This window comes from Rhinoraja longicauda, chromosome 9, assembly GCF_053455715.1.
Source record: "Rhinoraja longicauda isolate Sanriku21f chromosome 9, sRhiLon1.1, whole genome shotgun sequence".
In the NCBI taxonomy this organism is placed as follows: Eukaryota; Metazoa; Chordata; class Chondrichthyes; order Rajiformes; family Arhynchobatidae; genus Rhinoraja; species Rhinoraja longicauda.
In genome coordinates, this window is record NC_135961.1 from 50,442,899 (window position 1) to 50,465,440 (window position 22,542).

At 44.6% G+C, this 22,542-nt stretch overlaps 1 protein-coding gene across 7 annotated transcripts in view; it reads left to right on the forward strand.

The window, feature by feature from the left end:
* The window catches only part of adgrg6 (adhesion G protein-coupled receptor G6), a 135,815-nt gene that overhangs the window by 12,988 nt on the left and 100,285 nt on the right, over positions 1–22,542 (forward strand). For all 7 annotated transcript variants that reach the window (XM_078405458.1, XM_078405457.1, XM_078405460.1 and 4 more), the window contains exon 3: positions 19,400–19,500. In XM_078405458.1, coding sequence (XP_078261584.1) covers positions 19,401–19,500 — 100 coding nt within the window. In that variant the 5' untranslated portion in view covers position 19,400. The remainder of the gene's footprint in view (positions 1–19,399; positions 19,501–22,542) is intronic.

The following is a 22,542-nucleotide window of genomic DNA, read 5'->3' on the forward strand; positions in this document are numbered from 1 at the left end:
AGAAAACCCACGTGGTCACGGGGAGAACGCATAAACTCCGTACGGACTACACCCGTAGTCAGATCGAACCCAGGTCTCTGGCGCTGTAAGGCAGCAACTCTACCGCTGCGCCACTGTACCGTCCAAAGTGAAGAGGGAGAAGAACGTACTCCCAGTAGTCACGAGATCCTGGCAGTTGTGAGGATAGCACATCTGATGAGAGCATCGCTGAGGATAAGTGGAGGGAATTAGCCACTCGAACATCTGGACTGTGTCAAGCCTTTTTATCAATGGATTGCCTCTGCTGGAGAGCCTTGGGATCTGATAAAAATATTTCAAACACATTTGCAGACATGTTACTGAATTGGGACCTAGGCCTTCAGTTGTGGTTAGGGAAAGGAGCCGGGAGAGTATGAGGTCGTGGGGACTGGAAGGTCGGGTGAAGCTGGACGAGAAGGGGACTTTAATGTGCAGACTCGCAGTGCAATGTACAGCATATGGAACACATTAGCTTGAGTTATAAGCCAACATTGTAAATTTAAATAAAGCACACATTTGATTGCTGGAAATAAATCCAGGCCCAGAGAAGAGATGGTAGATTCTTCCACCAGCCTGAAGGAAGAATTAACCAGTGCTCTGTCCATAAGACCATTGAGTCTGTTCTGCCATTTGATCATGGCTGATTTGTTTATCCCTCTCAACCCCACTCTCTTGCCATCTCCCGCTCTTTGATGCCATTACTAATCAAGAACTTATCAATCTCTGCTTTAAAAGTACCCAATGATTTGGCGTCCATCGCCGCCTGTGCAATGGATTCTACAGATTCACCACCCTCTGGCTAAAGAGGTCCTCACCTTGGATATCCCAGCCTTGTGATCATCACTGGCAACATTGGCCAAATGGTGATTGTCACTGCAGTTGTTGGTGAGCACTGGTGCTCAGGGAACCTTTCATCATTTTTAGTATTCCTTAATCCCTTTAGTTGATCTATCCACTTCTCCCAGTGCTATGGACTTCAAAGTATTGGACATATGATGGGGAAGAGGTCTCTGCCCCACCGTTCAGTGAAATCCAGGCTAATCTATGATCAAAGCCTATCCACCTGCCCTTTCCCAAAGTACATTTGGTCAAAAGCAACAATCAATCCTGGATTTAGATCTAACACTTAGTTCACTTTGGAGATACAGCATGGAAACAGGCCCTTTGGCCACCGTGTCCACGCCGACCGTCAATCACCCATTCACATGAGCTCTATGTTAACCCTCTTTCTCATCCATCCACCTACACATTGTCACTGTGAGGCAGCAGCTCTACCAGCTGCAGCACAACGTCAGAGTCATACGGCATGGAAACAGGCCCTTCGACCAAACTCATCTATGCCAACTAAGTACCCATCTACACTGATCCCATTTGCCTGCATATGACCTATATCCTTCTAAACGTTTCCTATCCTGTTCAAATGCCTGATAAATTTTCTTGTATCTGTCCCCGAATTAATTCATGGAATAATACCAAGAGGAAGCCAGAACAAGATGGCTTTTTTTTTGCATTGTATTAACCTATGAAATAACCTCTATGACTAGACCAATTGCGTTTTATAATGCTCCAGTTATGTATCTCCAACTCAGCACAATTCTAACTTATGTGATGCCATTGCAAATTTAATTGTTTTCTTTTTAACAAGTTTCTATCTAAAGAAAACATCCTCCAGGGTCCAGGCCGAGTACGTTTCTTCATAATTGTAAACTGCTGTAGCTTTTTGCGGTGACCAGAATATGCTGGATATGATTAAAGGGCCAAAGCCATGGTGGTGACATGGCATCAAAGGAGCAGTGGTGTACTGGTCGATTGAGATTCTGAACGCATGGTCCCTGGTGGCCATTTTGGAGAAGGGAAGAAAGGGATACAGTCCTGTGTCCATCCTGAAACAATAGACAATAGACAGTAGACAATAGGTGCAGGAGGGGGCCATTCGGCCCTTCGAGCCAGCACCACCATTCAATGTGATCATGGCTGATCATTTTCAATCAGTACCCCGTTCCTGCCTTCTCCCCATACCCCCTGACTCCGCTATCCTTAAGAGCTCTATCTAGCTCTCTCTTGAATGCACTCAGAGAATTGGCCTCCACTGCCTTCTGAGGCAGAGAATTCCACAGATTCACAACTCTCTGACTGAAAAAGTTTTTCCTCATCTCAGTTCTAAATGGCCTACCCCTTATTCTTAAACTGTGGCCCCTTGTTCTGGACTCCCCCAACATTGGGAACATGTTTCCTGCCTCTAACGTGTCCAACCCCTTAATAATCTTATACGTTTCGATAAGATCTCCTCTCATCCTTCTAAATTCCAGTGTATACAAGCCTAGTCGCTCCAGTCTTTCAACATATGAAAGTCCCGCCATTCCGGGAATTAACCTAGTAAACCTACGCTGCACGCCCTCAATGCAGCGAAACACATGCAAAGATCCAAAAAAAAATCAGACAACAGGGAGATTTGCTTATTTCCACGCACAGTCTGATGGAAAATCAGAATAAAATGCTATGGTTGGCCGCAGTCTTGTGTCTCCTCGTGCTGTTAGTAGTTTTGAACAGTTTCAGTATCGTTGCCATCGATTTATCGGTCTTGCTTTATTATTGCCATATGTACTGAGATACAGTGCATCTGTTTTGCATGCGATCCGGGCAGATTATACCACACTTGGACTTCCATCTGGCAAGAGGACCTGGCAGGGATCCCATGATTTTCCATTTGGAAAACTTCTGCTTGTATTTGTGTCACCCACACCAGAGGATGGGGTGCAATGTCAGAATTCACAGAGGGATTTGATAAAAATGGATGTTTAGGGTCATCGGAACCATGGAAATGTGAAATTCAACATCGCAACTGTCTGATGTGACTCACAGCTCTTCTGTGGAAAAGAAAACGGCCCACCAGGTCTTCTAAAGCTCAGGGATTACAAAGAACTATTGCAATGAAGTTCTTCAGATATGCATCACCTAATTATGGTTACCTTCAGATCAATGCGGTTACAATCAGATTTGATTAAACTGCATTTTAATGACATTTAGACATGCACAGGGATAGGACAGGTTTAGAGGGATTTGGGCCAAACACAGGCAGGTTGGACCAGTGTAGATAGAACATGTTGGCCGGTGTTGGCAAGTTGGGCCGAAGGGCCTGTTTCCACAATAAGATTCTATGACTATGATTCTATGGCAGAGCAAGCCTGAGAGGCAGTATATCACTTTGATCTCTTTCCTGATCTCTCTTTACCCATCACTCATGGTCTCCTGGCTTCATCCCCTCACCCTCCCCCACCATCTCCCTTGTCACCTGGCTTCATGTTTCACCTGTCAGTATCTCTATCACCCCTCCCTCCCATCTCTTTATACTGGCCATCTTTTTGTACTCTCAACCCTGATGAACGGTCTTGATCCGAAACATCGACTATCTCTCTGCCTCCACAGATGCTCCTTGACCTGCTGAGTTCCTCCAGTAGGTTTTTTTTTGCACCACAAACTTGCATCTGCAGCCTCTAAATTAAATGCATAGCAATGCTTTACTTATATCTTTTTCTTTTGGGAACGTGGGCATCACTGGAAATAGGTGCCCAACCAAGATGCCTATCTATACTAGTCCAAGTTGCCTGTGTTGACCCATATCCCTCTAAACTTTTCCTATCATTCTAACAGTCTAAATATCCGTTAAATGTTGTTATAGTACCTGCCTCAACTACTTCATTTGTCAGCTTGTTACAAATGCGTGCCTCCCTCTCTGTGAAAAGTTGCACCCTGGAGTGTAGAAGACTGAGGGGTCATCTTATAGACATGTATAAAATCATGAGGAACATAGATAGGCTACTATGCACACAGTCTTTTTCCTGGGTGAAGGAATAAAGAATCAGAGTGCATAGGTTTAAGGTGAGAGAAGAAAGATTTCACAGCAATTTGAGGGGCAACTTTTTCCACAGAGAGGGTGGTACATATATGGAAAGAGCTGCCAGAGGATATGGTTGATGCAGGTACAATTACATCCTTTAAAAGATATTTGGATGGGTACATGAATCAGGGTTGGAGGGATATGGGCCAAATGCAAGTAAATGGGACTAGATTAGAATGGGCATGGACGAGTTGGGACGAAGGGCCCTTTTCTGCTTTGAATGACTCACTTGAGTGGGGGAATGGGAATGATTGGAATGTTTTGACTCAATGTACCTAATAGTTTCCTTCTTATCTGCAAGAAATTATGTAAGTTTGTATCTTTGAAAGTGAAACAAACCAGATAGCAAATGTTGGAATCTGAAACTAAAACAGTAATGCTGGAAGAACTCAGCTCGTCAAGATGCATCTGTGGACAGAGAAAGCCGTCAACATTTTGGGTGATCGACCTTTGTTCACTTGGAGTGAAAAACTCTTGACATTTCAGAGAGTGTGCCACCTGCTGAGACATGTCGGAGACTGGAATATGCAGAGTGCCAAGTGCAGGTTTGAAGGCCTTGTATGAAAGGCCTGTTCCTTTGGCTTTGTGCCTGTGCAGCTAGCTCAACTATGAATGAGAGCAACTCTGCTTCGAGACTGCTTGGTAACAGTTTCAGACCATTCTGGGGGCACTGATAGAATTAACAAAATAAGGGTCTCAACCCGAAACATCACCTAATCCTTTTCTGCAAGGATGCTGCCTGACCCACTGAGTTACTCCACCATTTTGTGTTGATCAACAAAAATAAACATGTTTGTTAAGCTAAACCGAGACATTTAATGTAGCTGTGGAATGGATATGGGTAACAGAGGCAAACTTCGAAATTCTGTCTCCTGTAAAAATGCAATCAGTGCGAGAAACATTCCACAAGAAAATGCAACCGAGGATTGGTTTGCATAGGGATTGAAGGTGAGCCCAGCAGCATTCCATAGATGATATTCTATGTTGGGTGCATCAACAGAATGCCATGCACAAATCAGGAAAGAATGAATTCAAGTATTTGTGCTGAACTCTGCCAGAGTCCCTGGGGGTGACCTCAAATATTCACATGAAAGGGATTGTGTTGCAGGTCACTAAACTGCCTGCCTTCCCTGCTTCCATATTTCATGTATTAGTTGGCTCCATATAGTACTTTGTGTTTCATGTCCTGTTTGTTAACTTAATTGTGTTATTTGAAGTGTTTAATGTTGCCAAGCCCTTGGGGGATCTTCTGGTGACAGTGATGGGAAACGTAGATGTTTCCATCCTGACAGACCGGTAACATTTCTGTCTTCGTACATAGGTTTAGGGTTCTGGTGTAAGGTTGCTGCGGTTTATTGTTGCTGCTGTTTAACGTGTCATTAGCGTGTCTTGGTGGATTTACGGAAGGTTTTGCAAATCATCCTGTTGTTTTTGTCTGGATTTATTATTTGTTTTTGTGGCTTATTGGTGTAATTAGATCTTTCAAGGGTATAATCTTACAGTTTGCATGTGTTTGGGCAGATTATTTCTGGTTTTGGAGCATAGATGTCATTCTTATTTTCCTATTCATTTCCACATATTGAACTTCCATATGACATAGGAGGACATTCAGCCCATCAAGTCTAAATCAGCTCACAGATCAACCCTATTCCTCTCCCCCCTCCACCCCCCACCTCCTCATATGTTTTCCCAGTCAAAATTTCTCTCCATATTCTCATCAATTCATGCCAGATTCTACCACTCTACCATTCTACCAGAGGCAATTTACAGAGACCTATTAACCTAACAATCCATACGTCTTTGCAAAGGAGGAGGAGATCAGATCATGTGGAGTGAAACGCACAGGGAGAACGTGCAAACTCCTCACAGACAACAAAGGTCGGGATTGAATTCGGGCTGCAAGAGCAGCGAGGCAGCAGCTCTACCAGCTTTGCAGCACAATGGCACAACTGGTAGAGCTGTTGCCTGTCAATAGTTTGCCTTGATATGCATGACTGGGTTATTGCAATGAAATATTTATGCTTGGTGATGCAAAGGTGTGAACCTGTGGAATTCATTGCCACAGACGGTTGTGGAGGCCGTCAATGGATATTGTTAAGGTGGAGATTGAGAGATTGTTAATTGGTAAGGGAGATTTATATAAGTATAATTATATACGTTAAAGCGAGACATGGGTGTCAGGGGTTATGGGGTTGAGAGGGAACGATAGATCGGCCATGATTGAATGGTGGAGTAGACTTGGTGGGCTGAATGGCCTAATTCTGCTCCGATAACCTATGAACCTATGTGGGCAGTGTGTTTTGTTGGATTTCTGATGTACTCGTCATGTTTCCCCATTTCATTCCTGGTATATTTTAGAGACAGGTTTGGATAAATTTTATTTTATTGATTTGTTCACGAGATGCGATCATCAGAGGCAGAGGAAATTAGGAATGGCTTCATTGTCCATTCCTAATTTCCCCCCTTGAACTCAGCTTACACATTTTTTTCCCCCCAAGATATTCAGTGATTGCATTTACTACCAACCCACACGTCTTTGCGATGTGGGATGAAACTGGAGCTCCTGGGAGAAACCCACACGGTCTCAGGGAGAGCAGTCGACTTCACACAGACAGCGCCTGAGGTCAGGATTGAACCTGGGCTCCTGGAGCTGTGAGGCAATAGTACTACCTGCTGCATCGCTGAGCCACACAAGACCAGGTAAAGATGGCAGATTTTCTCTACCGAAGGATTACTGTGCGGGAGCTGGATTATGGCAATAACCCACTGGCCTCAGGATCACTGTTACTGAAATCCAACTCTTTAAAATGATGCTGGAACAGAAATCTGGAAACTAGATTAACGCCCATATTTGTTGTGTAATTCATCTTTCATCAGCTTGCTGGGCGATGGTTCACATTGCGAAGGGGGTTGGAATATTTCTCGTAGTGGTCCTGTATATATGTGTGCGTGAGAACAAGAGAGCACAGCAGAGAGAGAGAAGGTGTGTGTGTGTGTGCACGCGCATGTATATGTGTGTGAGAGTGTGCACATGCATGTGTGTGTGATAGGGAGCATGTGTGCTTGTGTTTGAGCAAGCACATTGGTGTGTGAGCGGCACCTATCGTTACCTATCATAAAATGTTACCTATCCATGTACTCTAGAGATGTAGCCACACCCGCTGAGTTACTCCAGCACGTTGTGTCTTTTTTTTAAACCAATAAACTTTGCCACTTTATATAGCTTAGAGATTGATGCACTATATTCTTGACCTCAGTGCGCAGTGAAATGCACACAGTGGCACAGTGGTAGAGTTGCTGCCTTACAGCGCCAGAGTCCCAGATTTGATCCTGATGACAGGTACAGTTTGTATGGAGTGTGTACCTTCCCCCATGACCATGTTGGTTTTCTCCTGGTTCTCTGGTTTGCTCCCATGTTCCAAAGACGCACAGGCTTGTAGGTTAATTGGCTTCTGTATATTTCCCCTTGTATGTAGGATGCGAAACTGGGATAACAAAGAATTAGTGTACAAGTGATCATTGGTCGGCATGGACTCAGTGGGCCGAAGGGCCTGTTTCCACACTGTATCTCTAAACTAAACTAAATTAAACCTCCTTTGTTAACAACTCATCTCTCTCATTGAATCCCTCTCTTGGATTAGCATAGATTTCTGTTGGGGATTATGAAACAAGTCCTATTGCTCATTTACTCACATTTCCATTCACCTATTTTACCAGCCCATTCAAGATAAATCCAGCTTCGTTGCTCTTATTTAAGTTGGGGGTACCAGTTTTGAACCTGAGGTCAAACTGACCGTCAAACTGTATCTGGAATGCAACCATGTTCTGATTGCTACATCCAAAATGATCCTTAACTATGTGATCTAAGTTATCTTTCCTCTTGTGACCATATCTAAAACTGTCCCATGTATTTCTCAACATATTTTGGGTTTATGTCTCTGGGGAATGGGATTTGAACCCATCATGTTTTTGCCTGGAAGTGAAACTGTTAACACAGAGTCATGGAAGAATGGTCTTGCATTAGGTAAATCTTTCCTCAACACTTCATCCCACTGGACTCACAGATGCTTTATCTCTCCAGCTCCTGCTGAAGCCAGTGATGAGGCAGTAAATCATCACCGTTCAGCTCCTCAATGCTGCACAGTGCTGCTAGGCTAAAAAAAAAAACAGGTGATCTGATCTGCAATTGTGGAGTCACGCAGGTATATAGCAAAGAAACAGGTCCTTCAGCCCACAATGGCCATGCTGACCTTTTTGCCCAATTGAGACTAATCTCATTTACCTCAAAAACACCGTCATTCTATACCTTGCCTATTTTATTGTCTGTCTCGGTGTCTTTTTAAATGTACTGATTGTATCAGATTTCACCACCTCCTAGAGTCATAAGAGTCATAGAATCATACGGCGTGGAAACGGGCCCCTCGGCCCAACTTGCTCAGACTGATCAACATGTCCCATCCACACTAGTCCCACCTGCCTGCGTTTGGCCCCTATCCTTCTAACGATGTCCTATCCATGTACCTGTCTAATTGAGTCCCTGCCTCATCTACCTCCTCTGACAGCATGTTCCATATATTGCCACCTCTGCGGGTAATGGTTTCCATATATCAACAATTCTGTCGGGAAAAAAAAGCAGCTCTCAAATCACCTTTAAATCTAATTAAATCTATGCTCCTACCACAGGAATAGGATTCTGACTATCTACCCTATCTACCCTATCTGTGTCTCTTATAATTTTTTTTTACCTCCATTGTCACCCCTGAGCCTCCTCCTCCTGGTAAAACCCCAGCCTATCTAATCTCACCCCATAACCGATATCCAGGCAACATCCTGAAGAATCTCCTCGGCATTCTCTCCAATGCAGTCACATCCTAGCAGGCTCATAAAGTGGAACATATACTTATTAAATAAGTTAAAGTCTTATGAAACAGCAAATTGTTATTGTCACTACCAGAGTCCAATCAACTTCCTCTTGCACGTATGGTGTAATTACCAGCTTAAATTTGCCACTGGCGTACATACCGAGAGTTATTTTTGGCTGCATTACAGGTGATCCACTTTTGACGTTTTCACAATCAGGTTTCAGAAATTCCTTGTGTGGTGCGTGAAGACAGGGTAAATGAATTGAAAGGTCAGCAGAATATGCTCTGTTTGGATGGAGAAATAGCAGATGGAACGTAATCCGAGCAGGGAGTGACATGGTGGTGTAGCGGTAGAGTTGCCGCCTTACAGCGCCAGACACCCGGATTCGATCCTGACTACGGGTACTGTCTATATGGAATTTGTATGTTCTCCCCGTGACCTGCGTGGGTTTTCTCCGGGAGCTCCGGGTTCCACCCACACTCCAAAGAAGTACAGGTTTGTAGGTTAATTGGCTTGGTAAAATTGTAAATTGTCCCTAGTGTGTGTAGGATAGTGCTGGTGTGTGGGGATCGCTGGTCGGCGCGGACGCCATGGGCTGAAGGGCCTGTTTCCACGTTATAAATCTTTGTTAAGGCCACATTGGGAGGATTGTGGGCAGATCTGGAAGCTCTTTCATGAGTAGGATGTAGAAGCTTTGTAGAGGGTTCAGAAGAGGTTTAGCAGAATGCTGCCTGTATCAGAGGGAATTAGATATAAGGATTGTTTTCTCTGGAACATCAGAGGTTGAGCGGAGATCTCTGATAGAAATATATAAAATTAAGAGAGGCATAGATAGAGTAGACTGTCGGAACTTTTTTTCCCACAGTGGAAATACAAAGACTTAAAGGTGTAGTTTTAAGGTCAGAGTGTAAAGAAGATGTGCGTGTCAAACGTTTTCTACACATCATATCATATCATATATATACAGCCGGAAACAGGCCTTTTCGGCCCTCCAAGTCCGTGCCGCCCAGCGATCCCCGTACATTAACACTATCCTACACCCACTAGGGACAATTTTTACATTTACCCAGCCAATTAACCTACATACCTGTACGTCTTTGGAGTGGTGTGCCTGGAACGCATTGCCAGAGGTGGAGGCGGTAGCAGGTAAGATAATGGGATTTAACAGGCTTTTTAGATAGGCACATGGATATGCAGAGCGTGAAGGGATATAGATCATGTGTAAACAGATGAGATCAATTTAAAGGTTCGAGATTAGTGGCATCTTGTTCAGCACAGATATTGCAGGGGAGAAGAGCCTGTTCCTGTGCTGTGCAGTTTGATAGTCTATGTTCCATGTAATACAGACTTTTACCGGGAAGTATAGATGGGTTTACATCAATGTTACAGATTGATGGCAATATTGGAGACCATTTGGGCCATTGAATCTATACTGGCTCTACAGAAGAGCATCCAGCTACTTCGATGCAATAAGACATCCAAAGATAATTCAGAGCAGCATTATCAACCCGGCTTCATAATAGGATCTTTTAGAGATGTTCCAAATCTTGTTCCTAAACCACTGGCAACAAAGCCCCCAGGAATCGAGGCCCCGAGGTCTGGAATTCTGTCCAGAATCCCCTCCACTCCTCTTCCCTTCTTTATGAAACCACTTAAAACCCATCACCATCATCATCCCCCTTATTATCCCCTTAAACATGTTATCTTTTCTGGGTTGACAATGCTCTTGCAAAATATCTTCGGTCTAGTTACTTCATTAAAGACGTGCTTGCACAAGACTTTGTTACGACAGGTACAATTTTGTGCTCTGCCGCAACTTCAAATTAATTAGCAGTTTTTGCGTGGTCCTTAATAAAAATATTGAGCATTGTTGCATATCAAGGTTCAAAACATATTTCTAAAGTTGTTGGGAATTTTTAATATGTGAGGAGAATGTTGTTCTGGATGGAGGGTCTTCCCACGCTACACAGATTACGGGGATATGTTATAATCCACAGAGTGTGGGTATTACTGGTGAGACCAGCCAAATTGTCCTTGAAGTGGGTTTCTTGGTGGCCAATTTCAGTGTAGTTCAAAGAGAAACACATTGCTTTGGGCCCAAACCCGCAGTTAGTCCGGATGGAGTAAGTGCAGCAGATTTTCTTTCTGGAAGGACATTTATCGACTTGTTTGTTTCAAGACAATCTAGTGGTTTCTTAACGACCAACCCAAATTGATGTTTCCTGTTCCAGATTAGGGTGGCAAGGTGGCACAGCGGTAAAGTTACTGCCTTACAGTGCTAGAGTCCTGGGTTTGATCCTGACTATGGATGCTGTCTGTAAAGAGTTTGTACGTTCTGCCTGTGGCCATGTGGGGTTTATTCCGGGTGCTCTGGTTTCCTCCCACACTCCAAAGACGTACAGGTTTGTAGGTTAATTGGCTTTGGTAAAATTTCTACATTATCCCTCGTGTATTTGTTAGTGTGCGGGGATCGCTGGTCGGCGCAGACTCGGCGGGCCGAAGGGACTATTTCTGCCCTGTATCTCTAAACTAAGATATTATAGGCAGTTCTACTATAACACAATAGTTGTGTTCCTAAGAAACCTTGTGCTTGAATAAAATGTGTTAAAAATGGCACGTGTTAGTGAGGACAAGGGGGTTTGGAGCTATAGAATTTCACACATGCATTAACAAAGTTTTTTCCCTGCAGGATTTTCTAAACAATGTGTTTTTTAACAGCTTTAAATTTATATTTGTTACTGCAAGCTAAAAATACTAAAGGGTGCTTAATAGAGTATCATTGCACAAGTGTCTTTGGAAACAACTGTTTCTCAATTTCAGTGGCTAACTGCGTGAAACAGACAATGTTATCTGATTACTGTGGGAGGCAATATTTGTTCCCTTTGACAGCAATTTTACGAAACAGCATTTTTTCTGTTCAATTTTCAAAGTAAGTTTTAAGTGTAGGAAGGAACTGCAGATTGCGGTTTTCTCCGAAGATAGACACAAATGGTGGAGTAACTCAGCGGGACAGGCAGCATCTCTGGATAGAAGGAATGGGTGACGTTTCGGGTCGAGACCCTTCTTCAGACTTTTAAGTGGTTCTTTAGTTCACAATTGAAATTACATTACAAACAATTAGGCCCATGCACTACTAATAGTGATCCCTGCTTCATCAATTATGGCATATCTATTATGTGATATGGAAACGTGGTTTATACCATGACGACCTGTATTTTTAGTTTAGTTTAGAAATACAGCGTAGAAACAGGCCCTTCGGCCCACCAAGTCCGTCAGGAATCACCCCATACACTAGGACTATCCTACGCAATAGGGACAATTTACAATCTCTACCGAAGCCAATGAACCTACAAACCTGTATGTCTTTGGAATGTGGGAGGAAACCGGTCAAGGGGAGAATATACATAGTCCGTACAGCAGCACCCATAGTCAGGATCTAACCCAGGTCTCTGGCGTTATAAGGCAGCAACTCTACCACCGTGCCGCCCCCTGAAACCTGTATTTAATTGACTGAATTTACATCACAAAACTACTGTTGTGCAATTTTGCAGGCGGCAGCTGTTGGTTGCACCATTTGTGCCTGACTCTGAAATCTGAGGGATCGCGTCATAAGAACATGTAGAGGGAACATACAATAGGGACCTGATGGCACTGAAGAGGATACAGAGGTGATTTACCAGGATGTTCCTGGGGTGTGGGGGGTTACAATGTCTCAGTTACAAGGAGAGGCTGATAGGCGGGGTTGGTTTCCACAGAGCAGAGTAAGCTGAGGGGGGGAACCTGATGGATGTATGTAACATTGCGAAAGGCATAGATTCAATGATTCAATGATTCAACGATGCTTTATTGCCACATGTACCTAGGTACAGTAAAATGCTTCCTTTTGCATCCAACCCGGTAAAAGCATACAGTAGACCTCACCCAGGCATTGTTGCCACCTTTCTGGCGCTGACAAGGTTACAGAAGTTCACTGAACAGTCCTATCTTCTGCCTGCCACCGCCCGTGGCAGCAGGCAGCAGGTCTACCATTTCTCGTTGGCGCCCCGCAGGATCCTCCCTTTGTTCTCGGTGGTCCCCCGCCAGGTAGCTCTTGGCGGTGCGGGTCCCCTCCCCGTTCTCAGCGCTGCGGGTCCCCTGTGCTCTCGACGCTCCACCTCGCTCTCAGTGCTCCACTTCACTCTCAGCGGACATCTTGGTGGTCCCCCGACACTCACGGTGGTCCACCTCGCTCTCAGTGCTCCACTTCACTCTTGGCGGACACTCACGGTGGTCCCCCGACACTCACGGTGGTCCCCCGGCACTCACGATGGTCCACCTCGCTCTTGGTGTTCCACCTTCCTCTCGACATCTTGGCGATTCCCACTACGCTCTCAACGCTCCACCTTGCTCTCAATGCTCTTGGTGGTCCCCCTACGGTCTCAGTGGTCCACCTCGCTCGCGGGACCTTTTTCGCTCTTGGCAGCGTGGGTCCTGTCGACATTGGCGGCTCAGGGCCAAGTTTGGACACCGCGGTGGGTGAGCCGGGCCAACTGGCGAGTTGTCGGTCCGCAGTGGGCGAGCTAGGCTACCCTCGGTGGGCAGCTCCTCTGTCTTCGGTCTGTGGTGAGTGAGTGAGTCCCAGGAGTGCGGCTGCAAGCCGGGCCTGCCTGCTGGGAGACTGCATGTACCTGTTTAAATGTTTCCTAAACGTTGCGAGTGTACCTCCTCTGGCAGCTCGTTCCATTCACCCACCTTTCTAATTTCTGAAAAAGCACCTTGCACCTGAGTTGAGTCCTCTGCTTCTCTCTCCAGAGGTGCTGTCTGACCTGCTGAGCGTTTTCTGGTTTTAGTTCATATTTCCAGCTCCTGCAGTTTTTCTTTTGATTTTCAGCCAAGAATGGTTGGTCTGTGAATAAGCAAATATGTTGAAATTTCAGAATGTTGCATTTACCTCTATTCCCTCTTCACCCAAAGACTTTGTTCCACTGCAATGAACCATCTGAAAGCTCTATCAGGGGGGTGAGAATACCAGAGACTCGGAAAGTAGCTTGAGTGCTAAGTTGCCCGTGAAGGCATTGCAAAGATTCGTCATGTTTCATTAAACTCACACAGGTATCAATCATACTGAGTATAAACATTCCTCCTGTTGCTCACATTCAACATAGAGTTGGTGCCAGAATGAAACGGGGAAACCTTTTAACTTATCCCCATGTTGACCTCCTTCCCAGGTTCATGACTGAGACATGCAGATGAATAGGAAAATAACAGCAGATGCTGGTTCAGATTGAAGGTAGACACAAAATGCTGGAGTAACTTAGCGGGTCAGGCAGCATCTCAGGAGAGAAGGAATGGGCGACGTTTCGGGTCGAGACCCTTCTTCAGACTGATGTCGGGGAGGGGGCGGGACAAAGATAGGATGTTGTAGGAGACAGGAAGACAGTGGGAGAACTGGGAAGGGGGAGGGGAAAGAGAGGGACAGAGGAACTATCTGAAGTTGTAAGCAATCACACAGCTTCTCTTCCTTTTGAGAAGTGGCAGAATCACATAAGGAATCTTCTCTCCTGAGATGCTGCCTGACCTGTTGAGTTACTCTAGCATTTTGTGAATAAGGAATGGCTGGTCACAGGGGGAACACTCCCTACAGACAGCACCTGAGGGGCGGAAGAATATCTCTTTGGGACTGAGAAATGCCAGAAATGAAAGTAACTGCGATCCTGTGAATGTTTTCTAAAGTATTACTCGTCCACTGTTCTTCAGGACAACAGAATGACGCAGCTAGTGGGGCTGCATCAGAGACCCAGGTTCAATCCTGACCTCAGGTGCTGTCTGTGTGGAGCATTCTCCCTGTGACCAGCCATTCCTTATGTGAATCTGCCACTTCTCAAAAGGAAGAGAACTTGTGCGATTGCTTTACTTACTTACCACAACACAGAAGGAGGCCATTCGGCCCATCAAATCCATGTCAGCTCCTGATTGAACAGTTCGATTTACCCTCCCTTTATTGCCCCTTTGCTCTCATATGCCCATCCACACTAAATTGTTTTGCCTCTTACCTAACAATTTACATAACCAATTAACTTTTGGGACCCATTTACTCCATAAAGCACTGAAGTCTGCACAAGGAATCTCCAGCCCAACCAGATCATCCTTCTTCAAAACAACATCAATGGATTGCCATTGTTTATTGTCCATCCCTGATCACCTTGAATCAAGGAGATGACCCGAATAAAGCCTCAGCAGAATCAGACTGGAAATAACAGGATATTTCTTTCCCGAAAGACACGAATAAGCTTGGGGTTTTACAACAATTTGGTATTTTTTGGGTTATTGCTGCTGACATTTCCATATCATCCTAGAGTTAGATAGACTCAAAATGCTGATGTAACTTAGCGGGTCAGGCAACATCTCTGGAGAAAAGGAACAGGTGACATTTCAGGTCGAGACACTTCTTCAGACTTCTTCAGAGTCTGAAGAAGGGTCTCGACCCGAAACGTCACCTATTGAGTCTGAATATGAGTCTCCACCCATAACATCACTTATTCCTTTTCTCCAGAGAAACTGAGTTACTCTGGCATTTTCTGTCTATCTTCGGTGTAAACCTGCATCGGCAGTTCCTTCCCACTCATCCTGGAGTGAGTTTTTTTCACTCCAATTCAAATTCCCCATCTGTCCCCAGGGTTGGGACATTACAACTCTGCCTCAAAGACCCAGGCCTATGATGCGACATGAATAACTTAGCCATTTCAACTCCATATCCCTTGAACTATTCCATCAAATCCAGGGTTTGTAGTCTGTTTGAGAAACCCATTAATTTCTGGGAAGAGTTAGACCTTCCTGAAACCCACATTTATTCATAAGTGTGTAAACGTGAGCATGACTCCTTCCTATATTCATTTATCCACAAAAACACAGTGCAGTCCTTTCATAAACGTCCAACTCCCTTCAGCTCGTTGGCCTGTGCTTCCCCAGGGTACTGATTGATAGTGATCAGCCATGATCGCATTGAATGGCGGTGCTGGCTCGAAGGGCTGAATGGCCTACTCCTGCACCTATTGTCTATTGTCTATTGTCTATTGTCAGACACCCTGCCCATCTGCGTAACCAAAATCTTTTACATTGTGGGCTTGTAAATTGAATATCAATGCCCCTTCTGTCAATTGTAAATGAGAGCATTCTCTACTTACTGTACTTCTTGTAGCAGCTTTTCGCTGTGAAGTTACCAATAAATGGGTGGCCAGTAAACTCTCTTGTAACCAGTGCAATATTTTTTGCTGAGGAGTGCTCTGAAATGAGCTACATTCCTCCCCAATGCCGTCAACAAAGCAGCTTCAATTATGTCATCCTGGGAGGAGTCTTGCACAAAACCCACCAGACAACATTTTAAAAATCAAAATACTTTAACATGGAATAGCCTGGGACATTAGCAAAAGTACAAATAGTTCTCAGGATTAAAAATCAGCATCAGGATACTCTGTGGAGTAGACTTTGCTTGCGAAAAGATTAGTGTTGCGCCCACACTTGATTTGACAATGCGGAAATGTAAACGCAATAAGCTTTCTCAAACAGGTTGAGGTGGACATAGAGAGGGTAGACTGCAGGAAGGATTTCCCATGTCGGAAGCAGATAAAACTGGAAGACAGAGATTTGGGGTAAAGGGTGGGAGATTCAGAGGGGATTTTAGTCGCTCAGAGTAGTGGGAGCAGACTTGCTGATAGCATTGAAGAGGTGCCTAGATGAGATTTTTGAATTATCTAGGAAATAAATGCTGGAAAATGGGATTCATATGAATGGGTGGCCACTGGACATGGTGGGCTGAATGGCCTGTTTCCATGCTATAAGACTATGAAACAGGAGTGATGGAATGGGCAAGCAACCAGGAGTGAAGGAATGGGCGAGCGATCTATTATTATAATTTTGGTTGATGGAAGTTTCACCAGTTCACTGAGGAGACATCTCAGGAGACTGGGAACACACTACCTGAGTGGGTGAAGGAGGCAAGTACTCGAATGGGATTTTTTTAAAAGCACATCGATGAGCATTCGCCATTGTATGGAAGACAATGGATCAAGTGGTAGAAAATAGATAGTACTTGCTAGTTGGCATGGACATGTTGGGCTGAATGGCCTGTTTCCATGCCGTATGACTGTGATTCTATGACCATAATGTAAGTTTACCCTGTGAATCAGTGAAGTGAAAATTGTGTTGGTTTCTATTTTAATAGAAACCGACCTTCTTGGTTTGGGTTGCCTTGTGTCTTGGATCCTTCAGGGGCAAACCTAATACTGAACTTAATTTTCATTTATTGACTTTTACGGAAAATTAGGCATATTTAACGAGGAAATAGAAAATTCAAATTATAGATATAAAAACATTTCCTGCCTCTGAAATTTGCAGAGTCACTACAGTAATAAAGAACTTTAAAGTCAAGCCACTGTTATCATGTAGGAACACAGCAGCTATTAATGTGGAATTAGTCTGTGTAAACAGTGATAAGACAAGTACCAAATAATCCCTTTCTTTTTAGTAATATTGATTAAATACGGTGAGATCAGAAGCCCTTAAACAGGAAATATTTTAACTTAAAAGACAATGGAACAAGATCATTCATGCAGTGGGATAATTGAAACACTCTGCTGAGGGTATGGATTTTACTACATTTTGAGAAATGGTGAGCAATGATGGATAACAAAGAAATCAGTTTTAGTTTAGTTTAGAGATACAGCGCGGAAACAGGCCCTTCGACCCACCGAGTCCGCACCGACCAGCGATCCCCACATACCGACACTCTGCTACACATACTAGGGATAATTTATAATTATACCAAGCCAAGTAACCTGCAAACCTGTACGTCTTTGGAGTAGGGAGGAAACCGGTGATCCAGGAGAAAACCCACGCAGTTCACGGGGAGAACGTGCAAGCTCCATGCAGACAAGCACCCGCAGTCAGATTGGAAACCGGGTCTCTAGCGCTGTAAGGCAGCAACTCTTCTGCTCCACCACCATGCCGCCCATAATGCCACGATGATTTAATTGACCCAATAAGGGCCATAATATTGTTTCCAATATTCCTGTGATATTTCAGTGAATTTGAAAGTCAATGGGGTAACATGGTGAAATTCTGCATAAAAGTTGAATTAGTTCATGACTACGTTTCAAGAGATCTCAGTGAATCTATATAATCTTTCCTTCTTATCACGAATGTAACATGACTATTAGACAGGAGCTTTCAAAAGTTAATTGGGGGAGCTGTTTGTAGGCAAATGGACGCCTGGCAAGAAAGAGGGTTTAAAAGGTACATTACTGAGAGAGTTCAGGGACAGAATGTTCTCGTTAGTGTTAAGGGAATGGAGTGGGGAACCCTAGATAACAAGAAATACTGAGGCTTTCTTCGAAAACGAAGGAGGCTTATGTCAGGTATAGGCAGCTGTGACCAGGTGAGTCCCTCGATGGGTATAGAGTCTGCAGGAGTACACCTAAGAGTCAAATCAGGTCAAAATAGGGACAAGGGATAACTTTGGCAGGTTAGGTAAAGGAGAATCTAAAGACATTCTAAGAGTATTTTAAGGTGAAAAGTGTAACTCGGGAGAGAATACGGTACTTTAAAGATCATCCAGGCCATCTGTGCGTGAAGCCACAGGAGATGGTGAAGAATTTAAATGAATATTTTTCATCTGTACTTATCATGGAAAAATGCATGGATTCAAGGGAACTCGGGTGTTAATAATGATATCCAAAGTAAGTCCATCACAGGCATGATATGGGGGCTTTGGAGTGGGTGCAGTAGAGGTTTACCAGAATCTATCAGCTATAAGGAGAGGTTGAATAAACTTGGATTGCTTTCTCCCTCAGGTTGAAGGGAGACCTGATAGAATCATATAACATTAAAAGAGGCATAGAGAGGGGAGACAGTAAGAACGTTTTTTCTCAAGGTGGAAACAGCAAAGAAAAGAGGGCATAGCCTTAAAGCCAGAAGGGAACATTTAAAGGATTTGTATTTTTTACACAAAGAATGGTGGGTGCCTGGAATGAGTGTTTGCAGATGTAAGCAGATGTAATAGTGGTATTTAAGAGACTTTCAGATTTGCACACAGTTATGCAGGAAATAGAAGGATATGGATCACATGCAGGCAGAGATCAGTTTAACTTTGCAATATGTCCCTGCCGGTCAATTTTACAGAGACCAGTGAAATCCACATGTGTTGGGATGTGGGAGGAAACCGGAGCACCCAGAGGAAACCCACGCAGTCACAGAGAGAACATGTAAACTCCACACAGACAGCGCCCGAGTCAGGATCGAACCCGGGTCTCTGGTGTAGCGATGAAACAGCACTACCTGCTGCACCACTGTGCCACTCTCTTGCGTGAATGATTGCAGTTTAACAATAGCTAAAGAATGACAAATCTTGGTTTGGATTTTCTTTGGAATTTCTAACATTGTTTTCTACTGGCATTTCAAAGAGAACTCATTTTGAAGTTGGCAACGTTAGCGACTGTTGACTAGGCTGAATAGTTATGCACAGAATTAGTGGGTGAGGTGGAATATTTGGCTGCAAATGTAAGTCAACGTGCCTGGGAATGGGAACAAATCATTCTGCTAACAAATTGTTTCTCTGTGCCCCTTGTGCTCAATTGCCTGCTGTAGGATGTCCCATAAAGCCAGGCTGAGGTGTGTCTATCGAGGAGGGAGCTACTGGAGATCTCTCTGCTGTCTAGCTGTTTTTACCAGCTGTCTCTGTCCCACAGGTAAGCATCGCTTCTTCACGCAAATTATTACAGTTACAATTTTTACATGAATATTACAACAACAACAAAAATTAATACTTATTTTCTTTGGTTTCTGTTTAAAAATTATTTTTTTTGTTTCTGTTAAAACCAATAGCCAAAAACATGTGGTTGGTAATATAACTGAGTGATGGTTTGCAGTGTTTCAATGACATTCCACTGTCCATTCCATTGATTAAGCTGTTTATATTAAGCAGTTAGATCTGACCACACAGTCTTATTTGATGAGCCTTCTAGCCTTCTCACAGCTGTGACTATTCTTTTGATCAACATTGCTTCCTTTACTCTTTACCCTCTCTCTACCTCATCTCTAACCTGGAATATTAGGCAGTCAATTCAGCATTTCTTCAAAAATATATGTAATAGCATACTTCCATGTATCTATCCATCTCTGCGCATGCACAACTTATCCGCCTTTTTCACGAAACTACTTGCATTTACATATGTGCCATCAAGCAGAACTGGTCTCCTTTTTTCATCTAAGTTCCAGCGTTTGTTTCTCAGTCTTCCAATTTTCTTCCTTCCATTTCTTGCTCCTCTCCCTTCGAATTCTCACACAGCGTAGAGACAGACTCTCTGACCCATGTCAGAATCGATTTGTGAGGATGTTGCCAGGACTCGAAGGATTGACTAAGAGGGAGAGGTTGGGCCGGCTGGGACTTTATTCCTTCGAGCAGAGGAGACAAAAGGGTGAACTTATCGAGGTGTTTAAAATCTTCGGGACAGCGAAAGAGTGAATGCACGTCTTTTTTCCAGGGTTGGGGAATCAAGAACTAGAGGGAGTTGGTTTAAGATGTGAGGTGAAAGATTTAATAGCAACCTAAGAAGCAATTTCCTTTACACAGAGGGTTATGTATATATATATATGTAACCTGTTGCCAGAAGAAGTGGTTGAGACAGGTGCAATGATGACACTTAAAAGACGTTTGGATATGTACATAGATAGGAAAGGTTTTAGGGACACAGGTCAAACGCGTGTAAGTGGGATGAGCGAGGATGAACACCTTGGTTGGCATGGACAACTTGGGCCAAAGACCCTGTTTTCGGGTGAATGACTCAATGGCTCTCTGACCTTGTGCCAACCATCAAACACCCATTTAGACTAATCCTAAACTATCCAATCAACTTCCCTTAGATTCTACCACTTACCTACACATACACTGGGAGAAATCTACAGTGGCCCTTTAACGTCACAGTCCACACACATTTGGGATCTGGGATGAAACCAAAGCACCCAAAGGAAACCAATGTTGTCCCAGGAAGAACATGCAAACTTCACACAGGTAGCACTGGAAATCAGGATTAAACACAGGTGTTCTTGACTATGGAAGTTGGGACATCATGTTACAGTTGTACAAGACATTGGTGAAACCACATTTGGAATACTGTGTTCAGTTGTGGTCACCCTGCAATAGGAAGGATGTCTAAAACTGGAAAGAGTGCAGGGAAGATATACGGGGATGTTGCCAGAACTCGATGGTCTGGGCTATTGAGAAAGGTTGGGCAGACTCAAACTTTATTCCTTAGCGTGTAGGAGACTGAGGGGGATCTTGTAGAGGTGTATAAAATCATGACGGGAATGGATAGGGTGAATGCACTGAGGTTTTTTTTCCAGAGTAGGGAAATCAAGGAGCCAGAGGACATAGGTTTAAGGTGAGAGAAAAAGGATGTGATAGAAATCTGACAGACAAATTTTGCACACATCGGGTGGTGGGTAACTGGAACAAGCTGCCAGAGGAGTAGTTAAGGTATAACAGTATAACAGAGCTTTATTTGTCGTTCGGCACCGAAGTACCGAACGAAACTACATAGCAGTCATAGAAAAAAAGAACACAAGACACATAGCCCCAACACAAACGTCCATCACAGTGACTCCAAACACCCCCTCACTGTGATGGAGGCAACAAAACTTCCACTCTCTTCCCCACGCCCACGGACAGACAGCTCGTCCCCGACCGACCCGCACAGTCCCCGCACCGGGCGCTGAAACGTCCCGCGGCCGAACCGGGCGATGAAAGGTCTGCGACCAAGCCTTGTGCAGCTAAGTCCAGTGGCCGAGCCGCACCGGGCGATGTAAAGTCCCGTGGTCGAGCCGCACCAGCGATGTTAAGTCCCGTGGCCGAGCCGCACCGGGCGATGTTAAGTCCCGTGGTCGAGCCGCACCGGGCAATGTTAAGTCCCGCAGTCGAGCCGCACCAGCGATGAAAAGACCCGCAGCCCAGCCGCACCGGGTGATGTTAAGTCCCGCAGCCGAGCCGCACCGGGCGATGTTAAGTCCCGCAGCCGAGCCGCACCGGGCACTGTTAAGTCCCGCAGCCGAGCCGCACCGGGCGATGTTAAGTCCAGCGGCCGAGCCGCACCGGGCACTGTTAAGTCCAGCGGCCGAGCCGCACCGGGCACTGTTAAGTCCAGCGGCCAAGCCGCACCGGGCGATGTAAAGTCCAGCGGCCAAGCCGCACCGGGCGATGTTAGGCCCCGCAGCCGAGCCGCACCCCGCGCCTTGAGGAAGAGAAAAGTCCCCCCCCCCCCCCCCACACCACCACCCCCTCCCACACATACACAACCAAAAAAATATATAAAAACCATCCCAACACCGACACACAACAAAAAAAAAAGGAAAAAAGACGAACAGACTGCTAGTGAGCCGCTGCCGTTAGGCGCCGCCACTTCCGGAAGAACCATAGCAGCATTTAAAAGACATTTGAACAGGTAGATGGATAGGACATTTTTGGAGCGTTATTGGAGAAATGCAGGCAAATAGGATGAACTTAGATTGGGCAGCTTGGTCAGCATGGGCGAGTTGGGACAAAGGCCCAATTTTCACATTGTATGGCTCTATGACTGTGATGAGGCAAAATTCCTTCACTCAAAGGGTTGTGAATTTTTGGAGCTATTTATCCCGGTGGATGAACAGTCATTAAGCCTCTTTGGTATTGAGGTCCATAGTTTTTTAAAGATTTGGGGATGGTGGTGTGAAGGTGAGAGACGAGTCCTAATCATATT